At 33.6% G+C, this 27,124-nt stretch overlaps 1 protein-coding gene across 1 annotated transcript in view; it reads right to left on the bottom strand.

Moving 5' to 3' along the window:
- Positions 1-27,124, bottom strand: part of CWC27 (CWC27 spliceosome associated cyclophilin) — a 96,286-nt gene that overhangs the window by 15,826 nt on the left and 53,336 nt on the right. Inside the window, exons 11-13 of the mRNA XM_021534375.4 lie at positions 13,780-13,877; positions 4,514-4,623; positions 1,592-1,695 (exon numbers count right to left, since the gene is read on the bottom strand). Coding sequence (XP_021390050.1) covers positions 1,592-1,695; positions 4,514-4,623; positions 13,780-13,877 — 312 coding nt within the window. The remainder of the gene's footprint in view (positions 1-1,591; positions 1,696-4,513; positions 4,624-13,779; positions 13,878-27,124) is intronic.

Here is a 27,124-nt window from a genome sequence, read left to right as displayed (position 1 = left end):
GTCAATTTGTGTAACATACATTTTACAATTTACTTGGCCTCTAATTAAATTATTTGAAAACAGACTGCCTCATCTGTCTGTAAAGTTAACATGAACACTTACTGAGCTGCAAAATTAATGATATTATTAGTCTATTATGTAGTTTCATACTAAGTACTTGTTTTAGTGCAATTCTGAATGTAGTATTGTTTTCTAAACAAAAATACAACTTCATAACCTGAAATTACAGCACTTAATTCAGTAGGAATTACAGTGGATAGCATTACTGACTATTAGATATCAGGAGTTTCTCAAAAAGAAATAGGAAAGATATGTTTGAACTCTATAAAAGTATTTAAAAGACTGGTTGTATTACTGTGACAAGAAAAAACATGAATATCAAGTTCATAAAATGTTCATAAAAAGCTCAGATAAAGGACTCTCATAGTGGACATAGGTTTAGACCAGATATGTGGAAGTATTTCTTTACCAAGAGGGTGACCAAACACTGGACAAGGCTTCCTAGAGAGGAGGTCAATGCCCCCAGCCTGTGTTCAAGAGGCATTTGGACAATGCCCTTAACAACATAGCTTTTGGCCTGCCCTGAAGCTGTCAGGCAGTTGGACAGGACGATTGTTGTAGGTCCCTTCCAAATGAAATAGTTTCTGTATAATTCTTGGAGGACTTAGAAGCACTTTGGTAGCTCAGAAGGATCTCAAAATATCAGTGAAATCCAAGGATCTAGAAATTTATTTTGTATGCTATCTCTCATCCTCAAATAACCTGAGGTAGGAAAAGACATAATGGAGGAAGAAAACAGTTTGAAGAAGCAATAAAATAATTTAAAGTCATCTGATTTACAGAAATATTGGTTGTCTTAAAACATTTGCCAAGAACTTTGTTAAAGTTTCTATTTTATTGGTAATTTTACTGCAGCTCCAATGCCTTATGTACACAACTATGAAAAAATTGGAGGCAGAGACTGCCTATTTTGTTGGAACAGCTGTAGTTTTTGCCTTATAAATGGAGATGACATATCCTTACAAAACGTTTTTACTAAGATTTATTTTCTTTTTTTCCAGTTTTTTTTTTTTTTTTTTTTTGCATTACACCTACTTTTAACAGCATGCAACCTGGACTTTCAAGATCACACTTCAAATCATATTGATTTTTATCCCCTTGATTACCTAAGGTGGGTAGTTTGCATGAAAGATGAATATAAGACACCGGGGTACACACTGATTCTGACTGGGAAGCATTACAGCAGTAACTTCTGCAGTGCTTTATCAACTTCAGTAATACCCCACTGCCTTGGGGTCCCCCTACACTTCAGATGAGTCAGACTATCTTCATCTCATCCATCATTTAAAAATACTTACTATGCTCAACACAGTTTTAGAAGGATTTAAAACTACAGTACACTAAATGTCATTTATCTCATGACTTATTTTTCAGAGTGCTAAGCCAGTACCTTTTAGCTGACTCCTAATGAAGCAGCTGCCTTCACATTTGGTGTTTTCTACTACTCAAATTTACGCTTACCAGTGTGACTATGTTTGTACAGCAGGATTTGTATTAGTAAACACAGAAATCCAAAGGGAAAAAAACTCACCATCCTTCGTCATTATCTACATCAGGTTCGGAAAGCTCATTTTCAGGAGTTTCTTCAATTGCCTGGGTTAACTTTGTTTTAAATCGGTCTAACAAAGCCAATGTCTGAAATTAAACACATGGTTTTAGAGAAATGTTGTATTTCTACACACCAACAGGCATATACAACATTTTTATTATTTTGAGAAAAAGCACAATGAGAGTGATGTTTCACATGAATTTGGAAGAAATACTCTAGAGAGGCAAGTGAGAGAGAGGCAGTGGTGGGTGTGAGAGTGGGACTGCATGGAGAGCGCTGATGGAGTGAGTGGGCAGGCAATGCTGAGGCAAGAAGAGCAACCAGGGAGGGGCCTGTCAGGTGTGAAAAAGCACTTCTCTCACTATCTAGTGAAGTAAAAGGAGTATTTGAGGAAAATAATACTTGTAACAACTTACAGAATAAAACAGCTGATTAAATAACAGTGCTGACAATGAATTCTACTTTTTGGACATGCTACTGTCCTCTTTTAAAGTAATCCACTGTATAAATTACAAACCATTCAAGCCTTGAAGACCCAGTTTATCTGATATTTATATACTTTATATTGGTGATCTTTTAAAATATGCGTGGACATTGAAAAAAATTAAAGTTTTTGTCTAAAAAAAAAAAATGAACCAGTTTAACTAATTCTGCAGATACAGGTTCTTATGCTGCCCACATAAAGCTCATACTCATTTAAATCTGCTGTTTTATTCTCAAATGAACATTGCCTGATCTTTCAGGGACAATGAAGTCACCAGATTGCAGATGACACCATAGTTCTTGAAGATTCTCTTGAACATTCTCTGAAGATCACACCATAGTTCTTGTTTCTGATAATCTCAAATGGGAGTTTGATTATACAAAAGTCATATGTCTAAGCCTTGTAATGGTAGATGGGGGCTCTTCAAAAAAAAAGCGAAGAGCATATGAATAAATTGCACAGCCCACAGTTTTTTTTCTTTTTGCTGATATTTGAGGCATTCCTGAAAATGAAAGCATCAGGGAGTAAGTGCCTAACTGAATTTATGTGGCAGGCTCCATTTGATTCGTAGGTGATAGGTTGGCAACCTATGTTGTAAAACACCTCTGTATGGCTGTGTAGTTTTGTTTGGTCAAGTTTTTCAAATTTAAAAGAATAAAAACTAAACAAGAATAGAAAACAGAAATAGGAAATACCAGAAGTGTTCACTGGAATCAAATTTCCTTCTGGGAGCAATCTTAACTTGAGGAGTTTCCTGGCCTTTGAATTCTTTCAAAAACGTATTTTAGCACTGCCAAGGGCATACTTTGGAGGACTTTTTTTGCATTTACTTTCTTCATTTTCTGTCTAATCTTCTGTTTAAAGCGAGAGAGAGGAAAGTTTTGAGGATATTTGGGCCTGCAAATCATTCTAGTTCTATAGCTTTCCATACTATTGTAAACAAATACTGTACTTGAAACACCTGAGACAGGAAATCTTTGCTGAAGTCATCAGAAGGAAACAAATTGACCCTTTTAATATGAAATTGTGACCAAAAAAAGCCACATTCCTTGCGTCTAGTCTAATTTTTTCTGGTGACAGCATTCCTGTGAAAAGACCTGATGACAGAAATAATGTTGCAATATCTTAGTAGGATTTTTGCAGTGAGTCATTAGATGCTATACTGTGCTTTGAATAACTTTTTAATTTGACTGTTGCTGAATAGGAGGGCTAGGACTTCCATTATCTAGCATTTTAGGGAAAGATTCCCTTTTTCCCTCTTCCTTAACTATTGCACTGAGGATGGAAAATGGTCTTGTGCTCTAGGATCAGTTACAAGGAGCGCAGGATGAGAAGAGGCTCTCCACAAGTGAAATGGATTACAAAGAACTTATTAGTTATTGTTGAATAGTTGCCAGCAGGGTTACATAAATAAAAATTAACATCTCCTAGAATATATATCCCTATCATCTCATCTTGTTTTCTGGTGATGTCCACGGCAGGACTGATATAAATTCATTAGACATGGTTTTAAGTCCCTTGATCCACACTGCCAACAGAGCTTTAGTACTCTTTGATTCAAAGATAATGGGATTTTGAATGTACAAAGTTTCCATAAACTTCTTAGTTTAGGGCTAAATCAGCTTGCTGCATATATAAAGGTTTGCCAAATAGTGCTCTGAAGTTACTAAACCTCAAGTTTCCAATCTCTTCTGGATTCAACTTGTGAACAGGAACATCTTCGTAGCTGAACTGACATGCACTTACAAACCAATGTGTTTGATGCACAACACAGATTTTAGGTCGGTGGATATTTCCACTTCATAGGCAGTTTAGTATATTTGACAATTTCAGACTTTCCTATTTTAGAAAAAACAAATGCCTTTGTACAGCAAACCTTACTTTGCTCATATTAGCTTATTAAAGCCTAAAGACACACTAACTAATTGTGAATAATGACTTTAATTGTATTTAAAACATCTTCACTTTTTATAGTGCTTATAAACTATTTCTTTCATTTCACAAAAAGAAGTATTGATGAATTTAATATTTTAAACTGTAATTTAAAATGTTAAAAACCCCAGCTATAACAAATGCCAAATAGGCAAACTTCTGTCCCAGTGTTATTTTATGGCAAGGAAAGCATAAGGTGAAGAAATGAGAATTCTTACAAATGGAATCAAGGACACTTTTCGTGACCAGCATTTCCTTTCAGAAGATTTCAGTAACTAAACTTGGAGCCCTTTCAAACACACATTGAAAACTGACATACCTGTCTACTCGGGTAATGAAAATATTTATTTTTATGAATAATAACTTCCTTGGAAATTGAAACAACAGACTTTAAAACTTTGCTTTTTTACAAATTAGGAGATAAACATATTCAAAAATGAACATAATTAATTTTCTGATTTTTGTTGCCCAGCCTATCAAACTATTACCTGATCTTCACGGGAAGCTCCTTTCTTTGGCTGCTGCTTTCTCTTGTCTTCATATTTTCTCTTCTCCTGAAGGTATTCTTCAACAACACTGTTTGGAGCAGGTTCCTCCTCTGAATAAGGAAACATATTTGGTTAAACAAATTTAGTTTGGTTTCATGATTTAGTGTCTTTTTGTAGATAAAATACCAAGCAAAACACTCCCATAAAACATTTCTGTTGTACTGCTTTCTCACCAGTAGAATGATTTGCTACTTGCTGAAATGAAAAACACAACACTGCACTGGGCAGAGAATGAGTCAAAAGATTTTTGTTTCAATTATATTTTACTACGGAGCCAGGGAAAGCAGGATAGCAGAAATAAAACCTCTGATGAAAACTCTTAAAATTCCTTTAACCAGATGACCTTAATTTCTGAAAATCTTTCATGTAGCAGTTGAAATGTTACATGTATTAATATTCTGTGACTATTTGTTCAAAAGGAAACAAATACAATTTATAGAAAATTTTGCAGTTTTCCTCTTTTGCAGGCTGAAGTAGCCACAAATCAAGTCCTTGATTTTGCAATACAGAAAAAAGTCAGTAACATCTACATTTTTAACAGAGTCCATGTTGTCAATCATGAATAAACACTTTTTTATATAACTCTTCAGGAATAAAACTTTTTTTTATAAAGTGATATATGGATGAGTCAGGAGCTATTCTTCTTTGTCTTTTTTTAACAGTGTCTTCACTGTAGAGTATTCACTGTCCCATTAAATTATTAATAAGTGAATTATTCATTAGTAGTTTATGAGAACAAAAACTGAATTGGAAAATTGATCAATACCATACATTCACATTATTTTCTCCTGCTTGGAACAGCATTAAGACATTGTACATATTGATTTATTATACTTAAAATTTATGTACACATATTTACACAACTGTTATTCCTGGTAAAAAACAGAATAAACCTCCTGGATATCCATTGCAAATGATGAACATTTGCAAATGAAAACATTTCTGAAGAAAACTGTTTCAAGAAATTTCAGGATCTATGGCCTGATGAACTCTAAATCTAAATGAATTTGTTGTTATCAGGTTTTTTTAGATGACTGCTGACAGCTATACAGAAAAAGTTTCTTATTCCAAACTAAATTTCTATTGCAACTCAAGTTTTCTATGAAGTTTATAAACACAGCAGTTTGTAACAAAAAGAAATAAATTTGTAATTATATAGCTACATATAAAATATTTGTTTACCTATTTCTACAAATAAAATGTCTCATTTCCTTTTTATCTTATTTCCTATATTGCATTTAAACAACACTTAAACACTTTCTACATTGCATTTAAAAGGTACCAGGGAGAATAATCAAACATACTTAATACCATTCAGAGCTGGGTTTTTTTGCTGTTTTCCATTTGATATGCTGGATATAATAATGAACAGAGTATGGCAGGTATCAGCAAGACAAAGAAAGAAAAATCCATCTTCCAGAATGACCAAAATAGATAAATGCATACACACACACATTTAGGGATGATTAAACAGCTGCATGAATGAAATAAAATCTGCCATAAAATCTCATGTGGATAATATTAGATGAACTGAGGAGAACAGAAGTTCATGAAAAAACTACCATATAATGAAAAATCTCAGTATTTCCCCCTATTATGTCAATCTTTTTTACTAATTAAAAATCTAGTTCTTAATTCAAGACCAACCCCATGTCAAAATAATACATTAGTTTTTACATAAATGCAAGTATTTGGACTGTTGACTATCTGGAAACAACCTAATGTCTTCTTTTACTAACATTTAGCCCCTAGATAAATAATTTGATGTACAAAAACATCTGATTCCTTATAAAAAACAACTTTTCAGGTGAAATTTACCTAAATGAGTGCTTCGAAGGGAATAACATTTACCCCATGATCAATATAATTGACTGTCTATGACAAACAAAAGAACTGAAAAGAGTGTTCTTGAACATATTTGAAAATACCAGTCACAAACTGGTATTTGATATACATATGCTGAATTTAAAGATGTGATTCTTAGTCATATAGGTCTTTTGACTAAAATTTAGTTTAATGTAGTGCAGCTCAAATACAATTCTTATATAAAAAGGGTAAAATTTCCCAAAGCTGCGTGTTTGTGTGTTTTTATCACACTCCTATGTGTTGTGCCACTTACTGTTAATACAAGTAATTTAAATTTCAGTTAAAGTCTTCTTTTGGTATTATTGTTTCTTGGGTCTTTGTCAAAGGTTTTCTAATCCTCAACTTTATGCTCTCTGCCTCCTAGAAAAGCCTTTTCATAACTCAGACAAAAGATAATTAGATCCACTTGAACTAATTTCAGAGTAAACTGAAAGAGTTGTGCACTTGTACACATCATATTTTTCTAATTTTCATTAAAATAACCTAAAAACATGCTTGCATTTCTTCACTAAGTCTTATAACCTATCATAGAACATTTAAAGCAAGCAACAAAATAGGAAGGACTTTCAAGAGCTCCTAAGTCAAAGGGTTATTAACATTTTAAAACTTGAAAACTCCAATGATTACAAAATCACAGAGTACTTTTTAATAGAAATTATATATTCAGTTTTTGATAAGCAGGAATTTTTTGATAAAATTACTTTGTGTCTGACTTTTAACTAGCAAGCAAGGAAAAAAGTCCAGAAGAGAGAGACTTGGTGGGAAGAAACCTTTTTAAATGTAAAAGTAGATTGCTGCCTACTACTTTTTATCTCCCAGTCTGCAGCCAAGATTCCCTGCAAATCTTTTGCAGTTGAATTGAAAATAAGAGGAACAACAGCACTGTATGATGGACTTGACCTTCACATCAAGCTTGACAAATTTAGGTCCAGCTTGCTCATTAAGTAAAAGTACAAAGATCGTGACTTTGGTACTAATCTCCTTAATCCAAGAGGATTTATTCAGACAAAAATTAATGAAAAATTACATGGATACACAGAAGTAAAATAACAATTAAATTCAATTTAGGTATTACAAGATGCAGAAGATAATTTAAGTTACAGGAATCTTGTTCCCTAGGAGGATCTCATCACAAAGTGTAAATAGCATGAAGCAAAGAATTTCTTCTTTAGTTTGAACAAGCTGCTGTGTATATTCCATCAGTAAGGAAGGTGAAGGGGAAAAAAAAAAAGAAAACAGATAACCTTCCTTATTGAAAATACATTTCATCCTACTTTCAAAAGAATTTATAAGTACATTGTTATTTATGTAAGCTAGCTTGAGTTTCCACCAAGAAAGTCTTCACCTTACTGGGTCAAAATTTCTTTCAGACAGATTCTTCTATCCTGAAATGATGGCAAATACATGCCAACATGATGATGTAATCTAACCTAAAACTTTGAGTTTGGGACATGGTTTACAGTGATAGTCTGAAACTAAGGAGGAAATTCTGAAGTCTTTAAAACTGAAAGGAGGATACTGATTTTTAAAAAATATGAAAGACCGTATTTTGCTCACACTTAAATAAAACAGTTCAAATGATGTTTTTAACTACCAAATGGAGGAAGTAAAACAAAGGCAAAACTTGATCCAAGAGCACTAAACTGAAACGAGTGGATGGTTTAGAAATCATCAGTTCCTTATAAGAAGTGAAGAAGGAAAGAAAGCTTGGTAATTTTAAGCTTAATTCCTAAAGCATCTGGTACATTTAACAACATAACAAACTTTCAACACAAGATATATCAGAAGTGTTCTGTTTTCAGAATTGCAATTTTATCTTCCATTAAATGAAACCAAGAAATATGAATTCTAATTCAGCTGCCTATGGCAGATCAGAACAGCATGATCACTGCTTATGCTCACATTAATATTTCTCTTGAAGACTGGGCTCCATTCCTAGCACTGCAGGTAGGGTAACTTTGCCATAACAAGTCCACCAATTGTGGCACAGATAAGGTACAATTTCACTGCAGGTCTGAGAGTATGCATACAATTTGTCATAGTACAAACCTTTTTAAACAAATCTTGTAGTAATTACTGTTCTTATATCTGTATGCAATTCTACAGATTTTACTTCCTTTTAAGAAAGAGATAATGAAGCTGTGCATAAAACACTTGTTGGAAAATGAAACTAATTTTGTTTGGTGAAAGTATTACCAGAAACACACATGAAGGGTAGAAAAAAATACATATTATGACAGAGAAAAACACATGCTGATTCTGAAGATTTAATGTAACCATAAAAAAACAAGAGCCTATAGCACTGAAAAGGATCAATGAAAGACATGATTTTTCTTCGATGAGATACAGATAGCATGCAGATATTTACATACTTAAATATTCTATATTAGAAAACATTCTGGATATGTAAAACTATTAACTATTGTAATGAAATTTTCATATGTCATCATAACTTTATGCAGAACTGAGGTAAGATGACAAGAAGGATGTACAAAGATGCATACATAAAAAGGCATTCCAATTTATTTAGCAGGGTTTGTGTTTGAAATGTGGCAGGCCCATAAATTTTTTCAGTATCCAAAATGTATTCTTTAGCAACTCAGATGACAGATTTCATATGATAAAAGACCTACTGGTGGTCAGTAATTCCACAAAATGCATGGCATAGCTACACTAAATACCAAAGGGTGAAAAAAACCTCAAAAAACTTCTTGTTTGAAGAGAAAGTAATTATGATTGAATGTTTTGGTGAATTTAAATAAGAGATCTAAAACATATTCCTGTATTAGTTCAGTATATTCCACTTTCAGCTCATCAATATTCAGTTTATATTGCAGTTTTTGGAATTGTAAGGGTATGCAGTACTCATTTTAAAAATCTTAATGAGACTGAAATCTTAAAAAAAGTTGTTTTTGCTCCAAACCAAACAAAATCCTCAAAAAATATAAAATAAATTCTAATATGCCATAATATTTCAGGAATTAAAACAGAATTCCTATCAGAATTTACAAATACATAACTTAGAGATACTTTGGATAATTAATAACTAAAACAAATAACTCACTTCCAGAATTAGTAAAAAATTATTACATCTTTAAATATGGTGTATCTGAAACTTAAAATACAGTTTAGTGTAAAGTAGTGTAAAAATTAATATACCAGAAAAACAATATGAAATAATTTTATGCTTGAGAGAATTAGTAAAATCCTCTCCTGTATATTTTTGCTTAAGACTAGTTCTACTTATGGCTTTCTTTGCATCTTCCAGAACTCTTTAGTTCATGTTGCTATAGGTCTGGCCTGCCTAAGATCCTCAAGAGGCACTATTTGCCAAGAAGTTAGGTAAGAGTCAGGAAATATTTAGCAACTGTGAACATCTGAATAGATTTGCTTACAGAATGAGCTTCCATGGTTGGACTGATTACTGTATTTTCAGTTTGCTACAGTGAAAAAAGCAACAGTTCTAGAACAAAATTAATAGTTCATTTAGCCAACTCAAATAATAAAATCTTTCAAGTAATTCCTAGAGGTTCAAAACACTTATCTGATGACCACAGCAGATTTGTAAAACAGTGTGAACAGCAAATTTCTAGTAAATGCTTCCTGAACTTTGGTGGCACATGGTCCTAGTCTAAAATAAAGTTAATTTTCAAATGCTGGTGGATTTTGAGTACATGCTTAAGATTATTACTAAAATCAAAGCTGGTTTACAGAGGTTATGTCCTCTTTTCTTCTGCAGAGAGAGACAAAAGGAAAAAAGTATTCACTTTAGCAGGAATGGGACTGCATAGGGATGCTTGGTCTTAGGACATTAAATGTAAAAAAATGTGAACATTGGGAGAAACACAGTTTTGCAAAGATGACAGATGGATACTTTAATAGAATGCAGCTCTACTTATATACTGAAAAAATCTTCACTTATCCTGCAAAGTTACCAAGCCATCGAAATTTGGATTTTGTTATTTTCAGAGTGTTCTGAAGGGCCCAACACCCTATTAAAGTCCCAGACTTCAAGAAAGTATCTTTCCATGTAAGACAGTGCTTAATTATTTGAGTGCCCCTGACATTAACCAGACTTTAAAATAAAACAGAAATAAAACGTAATGTTATCCTCACTTGATTTTGAGAATTATCTAAACATTTTAATCATTTGATTACCATATCACAATAAAAAACAAAGCAGAAAATGCCTCACTACTACATGCCTGTGTAGAATTCTTACCCTTGAATGTTGGTTTTTACATTAGTTGTTAGGTTTCCCTATTCAGACAGTATTTTATAGCTTTTCTGTTTTCTCATGTATGACAATTAAATTTCATAGTCTACAGATTATTTGTCCATTTACAAAGATGTTCTAACAAGAAACTAAAATATTACTTCCTAAATACTTTTACTATTTAAAACTGACATATAATTAACTGGGCAGATCCTGTATGTCTGAGGCAGATTTCACTGAAGTACATTACCAGGTTTACTCTACAGAACCTTGAAAATTCAAAAAGATATTTGTTGAATATTTGACCAAGTGCTTCAAAATGCTGAACTAATTCTGCACTCAAATGATAGTGTTTGATCTAATTTCTGGCATCAGTACAACATGTCACACAGAAGAAAAATATCTTATTTAAAGTAAGGTCTTGACAGCAGTCTGGCATAGTCAACAATACTATTTACAAATTGGAATACTAGTTATAATCGAACATGTATGGAGGGAATTATTTTTTTTTCCTCTGACCTCTTGAAACAATGTAAACACTTTAATTTTCACTCTCCAGTCTTTCTTAAATAATCTAATCTCCAAATACAGAAAAATATTAGTAAACATAATATGAACAAATTGAAGAAGTGATACCAAATGTGATGCCAGTAATAATAGACTTAAAATAGATGTTTCACGCCACTGACCCTTCCTTAGCATCCTCTCAGAACAAGACCCAATCTTGTCCAGTATGAACTAAGCCTTATTCTAATCATTCTGTGATCTTTAGTGAAATTCTCCCATTATGGTTGGAAGTTCTGGCTGTGATGTAGCGTTTATTAATCAAGCACAGAACCACACTAATGTACATAGCCTGTGAACTAACATATTTTCCTAATGCAGTCAGCTCAACGCATAGGCAGACACAATGCAAGTGTCTGCACCATCTGCACAGGCATACCTGACACAGCATGACAACTCACTCCCCATCTCAAACTCCCCAAGAGGATAGGCAGAGAACAATGGAAAAATCTACTGCTACTTAAACATCAACTTCCAGATAGAAGTATTTTTAAAATAGGTACAATTTCTTATATATAAACTAATGTGGAATAGGTAAACTATTATACGTTTAGCAGACTGTCTATCTTCCATGTTGATAGCTCTACTGTACTGATGAAAATTCAGGCTAATAAATATAAAATCACTAAGTGCTCTTAACTTTGGGGCGAAATTACTTACTTGGTACAACACTTCTGCTAGAGTTCATTATATTAAAGATAAAGTCTTTCTAAAGTCTATTCTATTATTCCTCAGTTGTAAATTCTGTTTCACAATAAAGGTATGCTTCATTCCTTTGACTTGACATTTCACGCTTCCATCCCCTCTCTACATAAATTATACGTATCTTGAAGTATCTCCTAATAAACTTGTCCAAATACTACTTTTGGGTGGTTTTGTCCATTTTTATCAAATTGTTCATGATCCTTTTTGGTGGTACAATACTCAGAACTGAGTGCAGTAATACAACCACACTTTTATGGGTTCTGCATTTGTAGCAACAACCACATGGTGACAGCCACATCACAGTGTAAATTAATGTTCAGTTCATTTTCTAGTACAAACCTGAAATCTTTCACTATATTTCACTATATTAATACTTTTATCCTTCACTACTTGCATCTCATTTAACATAAATTTAATTTTGCCTTAAATTTTAGAACGTTTATTTTTAAGATGTTTAGTTAGGTACTCCACTGACTAGGTCAATAGCTTCTTTCCTGTCATCCATCTTTCTCAACAGGTACTGGAACAGACCCTCCTATCACAAAAAGGAAAGCCAAGATTATTCAAGATTATTTGTACCTTTAGCTGTAACTAATGTAACTGCAGACTTTCAACTGATTTATGGCCTGCCTGCTATTTATTTCAAAGAAAATACCAGCCCCCCACCAACCCTGGTATACAAGCTCCCTTTGCTTGAATAGAAGGTATCCTTCCAAACTGTACCATAGCAGTAACTATTGCCCAAGTATTACTTTATTCTGTCACTGTAAAGGTGAATTTCCTCAAATTACAATGTCCACTGACTGGCACCAGAACAGGGATAAGCTTAAGCAATAGTGTAAGCACTGCCATACATGGCACTATTCAAGATAATTTATCATATATGCACAAAAGGATTACATTTCACCTTTGCTATACCTCTACTCACAGCTCTTTTTTTACATGGCTAGGGACAGCATTCATTATTTTGCCAGTGAGAGCTTATATTCATTCAGTGATTACTAGAACATTTTCAGAGTCAACGATTTTTAACATTTGGTGCCAGATTTCATATACAAATTCATGATAATGTATTTTTACTTTGTCAAAATGCTGATCAAGCTCACCCATTATTCAAGACAGTCCACAAATTTTTCTAAAAATTATGTTATACTTTCTACCACTCTTGTAAATTGTGTGTAATCTGAATTTTTAAAAAAATAGTTTTATATTTTCTTCCATATTTCTATGGTATTGAGAAGTGAGCTAAGAATCCACTCTAAAAGTATGTCATGCAACTCCACAGTGTTTAAAGACACTTTGTTTCTTCAGTTTGTCTAATAAAGTGTGTTTCATCCTTCTGGACTAAAATGTACACCTTACATACTATTATAAATGTAGCAATTTATACACATTTAAAAAGCAACAGAATATAAAAACTGTCTGACAAAGAGGTCAGCTGAAGATCCCATTTTGTTAAGGTTTAAGGAAAATAAATACAGTAGTGACTGTGAATTTGAGTTCCATCAGTTTCTAACAGTATATGAAAGTTTGAAGTCAGTAGCTTCGAGTTCAAAATTAAACATCTGCATTTAAGAACCTTTCCAAGTCAGAAAGTCAGAAAGACCTTGAAAGTCAAGAGGTCATAGCATGGATGTAACTAAAGAACACTTAGAAGGAGAAATACTGATTTGAGAACAAATGCTACCTATACAATTTCCTTATATACTGGCATCATTACATTACTACCATCCCTAGGGAAAGAAAAAAAGCACATTTCAACAATAGCCCACATTTATGTATATTTATAAAACACAAAACCAAAAAACCCTTTAAAATCAGAATGTTAACTGAAGAGTTAGACAAAACCTCTTACCTTCTTTCTCTTTGGGTCTTAAAGCTCTTTCTTCTTTTTTGTGCTTTGCTTCCAGCAATTCTCGTTTCAGCTGCCGCGCTTCCTTCCGTAGCTCCTCACTGCAAAGAGAAATATTTACAATAATATAACCTTCTGAGATGTACAACTACTCAGAAGAAACAGAATCAAAGTAAATGGGCAGTAGATTTTTGATACAAACAAAGGGAAGGTATGCACTGATGCTAAGAACATGGCTCAAAGATCACTTAGGACCTCAGAAAGTCTGTATTTTCATTAGCAGGGATAACAAAAGAACATCAGCAGACATCTTACTTTAAGACCCCATTAGAAATATATTAGGGAAATGAATAATAAAACAAGGAATCCCCATTTGAATTTTAACATTCTATTAGCCATGAGAAGCACAGGAAGAGAATCTAAAACAGAGGTACTGCCAAATAAATATTGCATGTGTTCTAAAATTCAATTTACTCAAGTAATAAATCTTAGTATTTTTCCTGGATTTTTTGGCTGGACAAAAAAATTCAGTGACAAAAAAATTAAATGTATGTAAGTATATATTATTAGAGATGAAAATTAATTTCATTCTACAAATAGCTCATATGATAACACAAAAAAAAAAGAAATGAAAAATTTCAAATAATTCTGCCAATATGAAATGAAATATTTTTCTTCTTAGAATTACAATTTTTAAGGAACCTCCGAAGATCAGACAGTCCAGGTTCCTTGTTCAATTGAGGACCAGATACAGGAGGATGCTCTGAGCACTGTCCAGTCAGGTTCTGAATATCTAAAAATGGAGACTCCAAAAGATCTTTGGGCAACAACTAGTTCTTAACCTTCCTCAATGCAAAAAAACCTCTTCTGTAAAGTGAATTTAAATTTTATTTCAACTCATGCTGAGTTGAAATAAACTCATAAAGTCATTTGTGTCCATCTAATGGTAACCTGTGGAAAAGAACTGGTAATTAGTTCATATTTTTCTGATGTTAGAATTTGTATTTTGCACTTTAAAATTTAAAAAAAAATTAAAATTAGGTTCTGGCTGATTCAAATTTCTTCACAATCAATGAACTCCAGAAATTACTACAATGTAGGAACATGACATACAAGCATTTTTTCCCTGCAGTTGTTTTATGTACCTCAATTTTCATCTGTAATACCACTACTGACTACACCCTTTTCTAAGCAAAAGACTCGGAACTGTTGGGTGATGGCAAGTTTTGATTTTCATTGTCATTTGTATGTACAAACACAGAAAAGCACTTGGAAAAAACACTAGCAAAGAAAACTATCACTGTAAAGTTATTCAGCCAACCACATGAGGAAGTCTTTATTTTCAACACATGGCAGAAGCTACACTAAGCAAGATTAACAGCTTTTACAAAAGCCTACAGTTCTACTCTTCTATCTGAAAAGCAAATCATAGGGGAGAAAGAAATAAAGATTTTGATCCAAATTATCTTCATTGCTTTTCTATAAATTGGGGGTAAAACTGTAAAAAGCTGCATTACTGTTACAGTATACTGCAATATTTTCTTATTGGAGTTACACAGCAGTAACAACACGTCAATAAAAGGTTGTATGTTTAAAATATTTAGAGTAACATAGAGTGCCATCAACACAGAGAGTGGATTGCAAATGGCAATACAAATTGGGACTAGCAGTGTCTAACACATCAGAAGTTTCCCGTAAGGGGGACCCACTTACTCTTTTAGTTAGCTAAACACTACTGCAGCATGAACAGTGAACTACCTGGTGACTATTATTCAGCTCCCCCTCACCCTCTTTTTCCCCAGTCAAAAGAGGTTTTTGTACAGAACACAGAAAATCTTAATTCTTAATAAATCTAACTCCAAAATATTTTTTCAAGCCCTTTCTATGATCAGTACTAGGTCAATAAACAACCTTGATACTTGGTTCTTTACAGACTCCACACTTGGCATATTTTTTATTTCTAGGCTTACTTTGCCAAATTAGGCTGGTGAGAAAGGCAATAATTTCCTCTTTGATGCCTAGGTCTTTGCACGCACTAAATTTGCATTCAGGTTTAACGTAACATAGCTGTTAGTTTGTAAACAGCTGTAAGTGCATGCTATCCCTGGACAGCTTCTGTTGCTATAATGGAGCTCTCTGCTCCATCCTTGTCTCATTCCTCCTTTGATTCCACAGCTACAGCAGGCTCTCCTCTTCCTCTTGCTTTCTGCTTCTTCATGTTTTTCCAAGTTTCTGCAACCTGGGAACTTCTACTCTCTATATGCAGAGACACTGCCAGAGCAGATGTAACGTTCCTCTGCAGAAGACTGAAAAGGATCTAGCCAAATGGTTCGTAATACCAGAATTTTCAGATTCTACTCAGAAAAATAAAGTGATTTTATCTACAAAATTTATAGTGATATTCCATTTGAATTTCTGGTGCAGCTCTGCCTTGGTTTGATAGGACTGTGAACAGTAAACTGACAGGAACTCAAGGTGTTAAGAACTATAAGTACTTAGGTAACTTTGTGCTGAAATCTAGTCACACCCTGAAGATATCAAGGTATCAGCCTTCCTAGTAAACTATCGGAATGCACAATGAAGAAACAACTCTACATTGTTAATTATGGCTACCAGTCTGGCTTCTCTTTAGCAGATTAATTCATACTCTTTTTAAAAGAAAGAATGTTCTCCCAATATGCACTTAAATTACTTCTCTCTAATCCAGGACTCCCTGCAGTATTTCCTCAGTCCTTCAGAAAATGAATTCAGAATTAGATATACTGATGGGTTTCAGCTTTCCCACAAGTCTCTGCTGGTGGTGTACTTGGTTCCTAACTCAAAAAGGAACATAAGGTCAAAACTGCATCAAGCACTCCTTTTCTACAATGACTCTCAAGTCACCTCTTGGACATTTCTTTATAAATGTCATTCTGCAGTTGTACTGCCCTGCAGCTTGATTTCCAGCTGTAAAACATAGCATTTAGTTATATTACAAGGATATTTTTATTGTATTGTGCCAACTTAGGTATTAAATTCAAATTATTTGCAATATTCTGTTCACATGTTTATTCTAAAAAATAAAAATAAGAATATCACTGGCTTTCAAATAAATGCTTGACATAAATCTTCCTGTACTATAAACACTGCAGAAGTTCAGTTATTTCTCTAAATCAAAGAGTCAACACTTTCTGAACCTGTATCATATAATCCCTTGCCTCCTGTTTTCCCAAAAGGCAATACAGTTATCTACTACCTACAAAATCACACAAACTTGCATTAATTTTAATTTTGGTAATTTCTTTTTCTTCTGAAAAGTGTAGGAAACCCTTTTATTATACCTGGTTATGAGTGAAGGAAGGCTAACTTGCCTTCATTTCTTTGTCATCATACCTATAATGATGAAATAGTAGTTCTGTTCTTTGAATTCTTGTAGTTTTCTAACTTTTATTAAAATGAACACTAGTAAAGCAGAAAGCATTACAATTTCACCAAAGTTCTTATACTTAAGTAAGCCAACCCTATTATCTGAAAAGGTTTAATTTTAAAAGATGAAGGAGGAAATGTTTGGGAACAACCCTACTGAAAAGGACTGGGAGAACACGGTTATGACCCATCAGTGTGCACTCTCAGCCCAAAATGCCAGCTGTGTCCTGGGTTGCATCAAAGGCAGGGTGGCCCCCAGAGAGATGGAGGTTATTTTCTGCAGTTATCTTCTTAACAACATATATTCTATGCTTCAACTTTCTAATATGTATAAATAAAAATCAGCTGAAATTTAGCCAAATATTTTAGGTTAAATGGATAAAATTGCTTCTAAGTGACATGTACTGAAGGTGTTTTTCTGAAAGTAATTAAGGGTCTTCTTATTCAAAAAACAGAAGTTCTGTATTTGACTTCACTTTGGTAAAAGCAAAAAGAACTGATTATAGAAATGAACAGTAATTGTGACTTTGATGTAAGTGTCCATATGATCATACTTGGTATGCACAAGTCCAAAACTATTCCTTCTTCTCTACATGAACTTATATGCCTCTTTGTACTTGTAGGCTTCTGCGCGCATGTATATAAACCATAACTACCTGTGTGTGTTTAAGCATACCAAGTTTCTAACAAATAAAATATATATTATATACAGACACAATTAAGACCTAGAGAGGCACAGTATGTTATTTAACTGTGATTTAGGGAAAAAGAAAAGGCTGTATATATTCAAAACTAATTCAGCTATTCCCATCCAGTGATGACAAATTTCAGAAGATGCTGAAATTAATTTGATGCTGTATTCCAATCAAAAAGTGATGGAAAACTTTGCATTCTATGCATTTCCAAATTTATCCCAACTCCACTCTAAACTTCCCTACAATTTGGAGCATTTCCTACTCCCTCTCTAAACTCCACGTAAGACCAAAGAGAGGCCCAAGCTCCCTGAGGTTATCCTAGCATACAGTCATTCACTGGTGCTGGTACAATCACTATTAAACAAGATCACATTCTTTCAAAACTGAAATATTTAGATGGTGGCAAAACAATACAGATAGCCTCACAGTTAGAGAATTTACTGAGATAAATGTAAATTTATAATGCAGAACTATTCAGACACTGAACAACAGAAAGATCAGGGCATCTTCATCACTGGGCCTGAGGTTTTTCTAAAATTCAAGTCATGGCTGAAACAGGAATTAATTCAGTGAAGCGCTGTAGTTATTATTTTTGATGGCATAGCATGTTATTTTCCTCTCTCTTTTTTAGTATTATAATTACATTGATTATATTTTTTTAAAGACAATTTCCTTTAATTTGCTTTTGCTGTGTTCTCATCCAGTAACATCAAATGAAAATAACTAATTGGTTATCCTTAAACAGTAACATTATGTAGGAAGTGTTATTCCAAGTAAGCATATCAGAACTAAGAAAACAACCTAAAATACTCACATTAATTTTATAAGCAATTCTAGAATGTTATAAATAACAAAAGTATATCAAGATTATTACATAAGTTTAATTTTTACAGGAGCAGAATCCTATAGCAACTTAATAATATAAAATTATTACGGAAGTATTTCAACATTGTTCATGTTAATTTCATAGCAGAAGAGATGATTTTAATTCAGTTTAGATAAACCAAATAAAAACCAAGCTGTAGTACAATATTATCTTTTCATCATGTAAACTAATAGCTTGGAAGGAAGTCCTCGATTCAATCCCCTCCTATTATAGGCACCCACATCTTTCCCCAGACACATTAATTCCATTAATAACACATTTCATGTTCTCATTCTTATATTTATTAATGATAATTTTCAATGCCCATGATTTATATGGAAAGATTATTCTAGAACTGACAAGCAAGGCACCTTAATAATACCAGAGACAATAACAAAGAAAACAGAAATCTCTATTCAGATAATAGCTTTGTTTTCTGCTAGACACTCTTGAAAAATGCAAAAAATTCTGTTTGGGCATTACAATTCCAAGTTAAAATACAAACAGTATTTTCAAATACAGAAACCCAATGGTAAAACAAAACAATATAAAATGTCATGTTTTATGACTAGATGATTTGCAGAATGTGTGGAAGAATCAAGGTGAATGTTCTGCTCCACACTGTCAGTTTTGAAGCCTTTTCTGATATTCCCTTCTGCTCCTTGGGTATCTGTGAACATGCAATTCTTGGAATGGATAGCAAATTTCCCATTTGGCACGTACATCTAAGACTTTTCTGGGGTTCAAGAATCTTATTTTTGTCTGGACTGCATTACTCTTCAACTTTGGTACTGCAAGAATTTTATAACTGTAAATATGAGAATAAAAATTATGGATTTGGAATATGCACTTTGTCTCTCTGCCAGCCTGGTTTTGCTGTAGAAGTCAGACATATGTCTGTTTTCTGTATCTCAAATAAGATGATATAAAAATGGTGGCCGACATATTCAGCAGTCTTGACATTGGAAAACTGTAAATGAAACATTTTAATATAGCTGCTGTGTCCTGTATGGCCACCTGTGTTAACAGTAAAGCTGACAGTTAATCTTGTTTTTGACTTCAGCAGTAGCTGGTCTACTACAGTTTGCAATTAGGACTCCAATTCTGTGTTTTAAAAATAAAATGTTAAAAACCTCTGCACTGAATTAATTAATTTATGGATGAATCACCACAATTTATATATTTTACCTAGGAAAGATTTAAATGATGAAATATAAAAGGACTGGCAAGTTTATTGAAGACTACATGGCCAACTGTTACTGTCTTTTCACTACCATAAACCTGAGTGTAAACAGGTGCATCACATCACTAACACTTCAGAAAACTGGCACTCTATTTTAATTATACATACTGAACTGTAAGCTATGTGGTATATCAGCAGTCCCAGTACTGTACAGTGAATTCTCACAGGCTGCAGCTGAGGAACAATGTTCACATTTGACTCTACTGAGAGAAACTCAGCAAACAGGGCCCATAAGCTGAACATGAAGTACAAACCTGTGTAAGAAAGATACCAATAAAGAGGCAATATATTTCATTATGGTTACTAACACAGATGTAGAAGGAAAAAACCCCACAGGTTTCAGGGCACACAAGCTCTTCAGCTAGTTTATTTTTCTTCCACAGTTTACTTAATAAAAGGTATTAGCTTTCACTACAAACTTTCTTTGTTTCAGCCATCAGTTACACTGCCAGAAAATGCAAATGTATACATGAGGGCATGTGTCGAAGCATATATCATATATTAAGGCTGATTTTATGCACTGTGTGGACTTTCTATGTTCACAGCAGATCCTAGAACAGATAGGAGACCCTAAGTTTTCTCAGTTTAAGATGAAAACCTAACTTTGCTTACCGCAAAATAGTTAACAACTGTTAAATGAAACAAGAAAAAGTGGAGACCAATAGCATCTTTCATCCAGACCAATGTTGTATCTATCTGGATTGCAAATGCCTAACTTAATGCTTTATAGAAGTAGGGTTTGTGTGTGTATTTTTTTTTTTTTTTCCCAAAAAACATACCACATTGCAGCCCAACAGAACTGTTGCAATTAAGAGGTTTCCTCTTACTCTGTCACTTTGGAATGACGGCCTACAGGAGGAATTTTTGGTTTTATTCCTTACTGTATAATTCTTTGATTCTTAAATGTCACCCTATTTCTATCATTCAAGCTTTTGAATGGTAAAACATTCTTTCCAACTTCACAATCCTTACAAATGTCTATTAACAAACTGTGGTGGGTTTTTTTTTTTAGTATTTAAATTACTACTGAACACCTGGAATTAAAACTAGCCTTAAATTTGACTCAAAACAATACCTTTGAACATACTTCACATTCTTTTTTGACCAACTTCTTACTTATTTTGCAGTTCTTGTTCTGTGTTTTCCTCTCTTTAATTTTAACCATCTCCTCCAGATTAATCTTAAATAAATTTTATCATGAATATTTAGCCTAGAAAAAAGTCTTACTGTGGCTCAGGAAATACCTACATGCAGGTTAATTTATCAGAATATTTTTAAATAAACCAATTCAACATGTTTTTTCTATTAGCCACTAATAGCCATCTTTAATATTCTTATTTTCATATCTAGATCATTGTATTTTGTTCTACTATCTTAGGGGAAGCAAACCAAATTTGTAACTCAATATGAAATCTTAGAAGTGTGGTCTCACAATAAAAGTCAAACAGGTTCTAATATCTTAGATAAAACTAATAAACCCTTTAGAAGTAGCAAGGCTATACACACACACACACACACAAAAATCTAAAAAGTATTACTTGCAATGCAAAGCTCACAAAAATATGGACCATAAAGTCAAGCAATTAATTAGTGCGACAAACAAGCAGTATAATTTTTAGAGGAATTTTGTCTCTGCAAACCTAAAGCTAGAGCTGTCAGAATGGATTGTAAAAGGTCTTATGTTAGAAAGTGTATTAAAGGGGCTAAGATGAGTTTTAAAAGGAAAGAGCTGAAAGTTTAATGCTAAAATGATTGAATTAATTAAAACAAGAGAAGCAAAAGGTCACCAGGTCACATGGGATTAAAAGCAATAATAAAGTGAAATAACTACTGATTAAATGACTGATTTGTGTCAGCTTTCTCAAAAGGAGATTCTAGGGAGTAACTCTCCAAGAAACAAGAACAGAGAGAGAGGTGCCAGAAGGGTAAATTTCAACCAACTTTAAGTGTGATAAAGTTCCAGAGTACATCCTCAGAAAGAACTCAGAAATGAGTGTTTCAATAACTCACCCTAAAACCAGTGCTGTACCAGATGACCAAATAGGAACAAACACTTCATCTCTACAACAAAAGGGATGACCAAGCACAGCACTCTGGATGTCTTGACAACTTATGTTTGAAGTAACTAATCAAGTAAATAAGTAAAAATAAACTTGAACAATGAGTCTCTAAGTTTTCTCACTAATCCAGTAATTTTATTCAAACTGACTGGTGAAAGTGTAGATGAACAAAGTCATAGACAACAAGATGAACAGCTTTATATATTCAAAAAGCCTATAGAATGTGCCTTTTAAAGAGAGAGAAAAGGGTGAAAAGTGGATTGAAGAGTGAAAGAGTGAAAAAAACTTTCTAGACTAAGACAAGAATAAGCAATTATATTGCTTATTTCATAATAACTAAATTAATACTTCAAGTTAAATATTTTGAATAAATAGAGTGAGATACATTTCCAGAAGATCCAAAATCAGGAACTCAGCCAACCCCAGACAAAATATGGTGGTTTCTCATGGTTTTAGCTCAGGAATGGAAAAACCCAAATAAAATTATCTTACAAAACTGAAGAATACCCTGCAGAGAGAAGTCCTTCTACTCTTTACAAGGGCTGTTACTCTAAAGTAACAGAAAAAGTTAATGAAAAAAGCCTATGAACTTAACTAGTAACAGCACAATGACGATCTCTACCAATCTGTAGTTGTGGAAAACAATAACAGAACATGTATATTTATTTAAGGAGAATAAACCAGCAATTATTATAGTGGCTCTAAAAGAGACAGTCAATATTACTCCATTTAGAATACTATAAATGAAACTGAATATCCTATGCCAAAATTGCCAACACAGTAATACAGGAAACTCCAGAAAAGATGACTAAGATTATTCCCATCATGAAAAATCACCCCTGACCTGAAGATGAAGCAAAAAGGAATTATTCATTTCAAGAGATGAAACAGAAAAAACATGAAAAAGTGTAGTAAAACCACAGCTTACTACAAACTTTTAATACTAGACAAGGAGGCACTCAGTAATATCCCAGTAATTTAGAAAAGATAAAATATTTTTCACTTTTCAGATGAGACTATAGTTTCTTTGGGGTAAAAAACCTTCACATTATTCAAAGCATGTCTGACATTTACATGAAAAACAGGAACATCTATTTAGAACAGTTAGTGCTAAAAATTAATTTCAGAAGAAATAGAATACTCTATGCCTTGGCACCATCTAGTTACAAATCAGCTTAGGGGTATTGCTGATGGATTCCTTTCCCAGGTCTCTGAGGCCAATGGTGCTGGTCACTGGCCAGACAGTTCCACTTGCAGATTCCTACATCATCAATGGAGGCAAAGAAGCTTCAGACAGCAGCATATGCCAAATGGAAATTTTTCTCTACAAGTCTCATTCCGACTCTCCATTTTATGCAAAGTGTCATCAGTGCTCATGATTACTAAGCACCAAAGTATTTGTATCAGCACCAGAGTCTTCAAAAGAATGTAATGCCAGGGATGATGAAAATAGCTTTATATATATTCTACTAATACTGGTATACCATAGGTTATTTAAAACATCTAACTGGACAGATTAAACTAAGAATATAATATATGCCAATTATATATCACCATTTCTTGGAAATTGGATAAAACACTTGCTCTGAGTTTTGCCTGCTGTTTCCCAACATCTGATAAAAATTTTTAACAGATGGAAATGATTGCAAAGTGAACAGCACTCCCTTCATGTTCTCGATTCTGCTGATTTAATCACAAACCCACTGAATCTGATAGTAATGAAACAATAGACTTGTTGCTGATGAGATCACCAAATGGCTTCCATAAAAACCTATCAGACACTGTAAAATATAGTCACCACAGATATACAGTTATTTTCTGATCTGTTCTGACCTGTCAATACAAAATAGTAAATTCTATAGTAGAAGCAATGTTAAATAAACAAATTTTATTTCTAATTACATTGAATAACCTTATTAAAAAAAGAATTTTGCCAAAAATCTTTCATACAGCTAGCTGGCCTAGACATTTATAGATTTTAACATTCTTCCCTATTACAAAATGGCAACATTATTCCTGAGTAAGTCTGCTCTGCAATCTATCTATAACTGGTATTTAAAACCCAAACCATGTTAAAATGATTTGCTACTGCAGACTACAACTGGGAACTGAGTACACAGTAGCTAGTAGTTCTAGTAATGTAAAAAAGGCTTGAAATTAAGTATATCTCAAGGTGCTCTCAGGATCAATGTTGAAATGTCTGAAAGATCAGCTAAACATTCTACAGAATCTTCCTAATGTATTCCTCCACAAGCAACTACAGATTTTTTTTTTTACTAAGACTAGAAATGAGCAGATATCTGAAGAGAAAATAATTTAATTTTTCCCAAATGTCAACTTTACATAAAATTGCTTTTTTGTCCATAAAAATGTCATCGACTTAATGCCAGCTTAAAGACTGTATGCAGAATGTTTCAAGTCTAGAAACAATCACTGAGCCTCACTCAAAACAAAAACCCCCTCCTTCTTCCAATAGTACTATTTGAGCCTCAAAGGATCCAACAGGGTGATTCATCCAGCCTGGGGATCCTCCCTGGCTGCCCCCTCTTCTAGGGGCTCCTCTGATCCAGACAAGAGAGAGCAGACTGGAAAGAATTTTTCTGGCAGCAAGAAAAGAACCTAGCTGCAGCAAATGCTTTTCCCAAGGCCTCTTTTGTCATATGAAGGAACCACATGTACCTGATGTGACAGGGTGGAGATGTAGGACACTACGGGAAAGTCAAAAGCCAGGATTTCCACTGTCAGAACAATTTACATCATATTCTTCTGAGGAACTCCTGAAGACAAAGATTGCTAGGTACAGGCTGGATGAGATGCTCTGGTAGCAGCATCCTGCTCTTTGTTTCCCTTCTCCTATTTAAGGCAGAAACAGAGACATATGCAGTAAAAACAGCACTTCCGGGAATTACCCTCCTGAGTTCCACAACAGAATGCAATCAAAATAAGCCAAGTAATATATTGTGATTTCTCTGTCAAGCACTGTAACCTCAGTCTACCCCTGCTTCTGTACCAGGACACAAGCTGGTTAAGAGGATGTTTTAAAATCCTCCTGACTTGTTTTTATTATCTCCTCTATCTAAATAAGCTGACAGGAGGAGCAGATCAGTTTCAAATGGGATTTTGGTGAGAATTCGCCATCAAGTCCTTCTGGCTGTCCAGTAAAAGAAAAGATCCTCATGTCAAAGTTTGTTCATAAATCAGATTCCAGACATAAGATAGAATGTGATTAGATATACTGTAAAGAGACATTTTGTGTAGAAGGTGAAATACAATATAAATGGAGATCTGAATGAGCATAAAAATACATCCAAACAAACAGAGGACAACAGAATGTAAGCTACAGGTGTTATTTGCTACTTTTAATATGACCAGGACTTGTGGGTATAAAATGAAACTGCAAACCAGTATATTTAAAAGAAATAAAAGGAAATATTGCCCACACTGCTAACAATTACATTGAGGAATGTATTACCACAAGACACCAAACAGAATAAAACCATGAACAGGTTCAAAGTAACTAGTCACAGAAGAAAAATATACCACAGAACTATGAACAGAGAAGGTCAAATGAACTTCCTGACTAAATAACCCTTGAATTTCACATTGTTGGAAAAAGGAAAATTGCCCAGTAGTATTCTAATACTATGCTGCTTCTGTCCACCATGCGAGACAGGACATTTGGCTAAATAGATCTTTGATCTAATTTGGCATAATTTATTCTTCAATCAGTTATGGCTTCTAAAACACTGACATTACTTGACTTAGTAGCACAAAACCATGGAGTGGTATCTGCCATACTAGAGACTTCCATGTCTGAAATTGCATAAATGTACTTATTTTTAAAAATTATTTTAGGAATTAAATATTGCTCATGTAAAAATATTCATGACAGAAGATGATTTGTCATTTTCTGTTTCTGAATGGAGGGAAACTAAGTTATTTTGCTGCTCCAAGAAAGATCAGAGTCCTATTTTATGTAACTGTAAATCTTAATATAACATTGAAAGCAACAACTGTGAGATATGCAATGGTAAAACAAAAAGCAAAAGCTTTCTAATTTTATGTAATGCATCAATGGTAAAACAAGGAAGTAGGTTAATTACCAATAGATTAATTTTGAAATACAATCAAAGCCTAAGTCGGTATTTATGACCTGTGGAAACTGCCTTCATACTGAGCACTTAAAGTTCAACCATCATGCTTCATCAGACATAAGAATTATCTGAAGAATGTCTAAAGACTATAGAATTAATTACACCAATTTACACACAATCAGAAAAACAATCCCAGTTTCCCAGTGTTATCAAAGTGTTATCCCAGTGTTATCAAATGTATTTCAGTGTGTAGTATATTCTGTATATTAGTTTATTGATTTCAACTACATGAGTCACAGAAATCAATGAAAAATTAGCATCATAGTAAGACACTACAAAAGAATTTATAAAATTAAAGTGATAGTTTCTATAACAATTACTATAATCTGTGAAGTCTATGAATAACCAAAAGTAAGGTCCATTATTTCAGACCCCAACAAGCACCATCTCAGGTCTAGGTTATTTTACAGAGGAATATTTGAGCTGATCTGCTTCATACTCCAGGTGGATTTCACATTCTTATGAAGCAGTTTCATCTCCGATCTTTTCACATTACCCATTCCCTACTCATGTGAAAAAAGAATGGCGCCAAAATGCCTCTTACATTGTCTCACATCTGTATATCAATTAAGCATGGACTATATGTGAGCCAGAAAAAACACTTTGATAGCTCTTAAGGCTGAAAGAAAAGAATTTCTAAATTGAGCTAAAGCACATCTCAAAAATGAAATCAAGTAGCAAAGACATTTTATTTTTTCAGTAGATCTGAAACTGGACCTGAATCATTATGTTGCAATAGAAGTCTACTTCAGATGATCATCTCACCCTCAGGTGTGATTGAAAAGATTTGTAATTGACTAATAATTAACATTATCCGTATCAAGCCTATTTAAGGATCAACAGGATGGTTTATTCTAGTGATTGTAGCAATTTAGAGATAACAGAATGGCATATACAACCATGTGAATTATTTGTATTCTAAGTGC

The sequence above is a fragment of the Lonchura striata genome, chromosome Z, assembly GCF_050655825.1.
Source record: "Lonchura striata isolate lonStrDom1 chromosome Z, ASM5065582v1, whole genome shotgun sequence".
NCBI lineage: Eukaryota > Metazoa > Chordata > Aves > Passeriformes > Estrildidae > Lonchura > Lonchura striata.
This window is presented reverse-complemented; position numbering and strand designations above follow the sequence as displayed.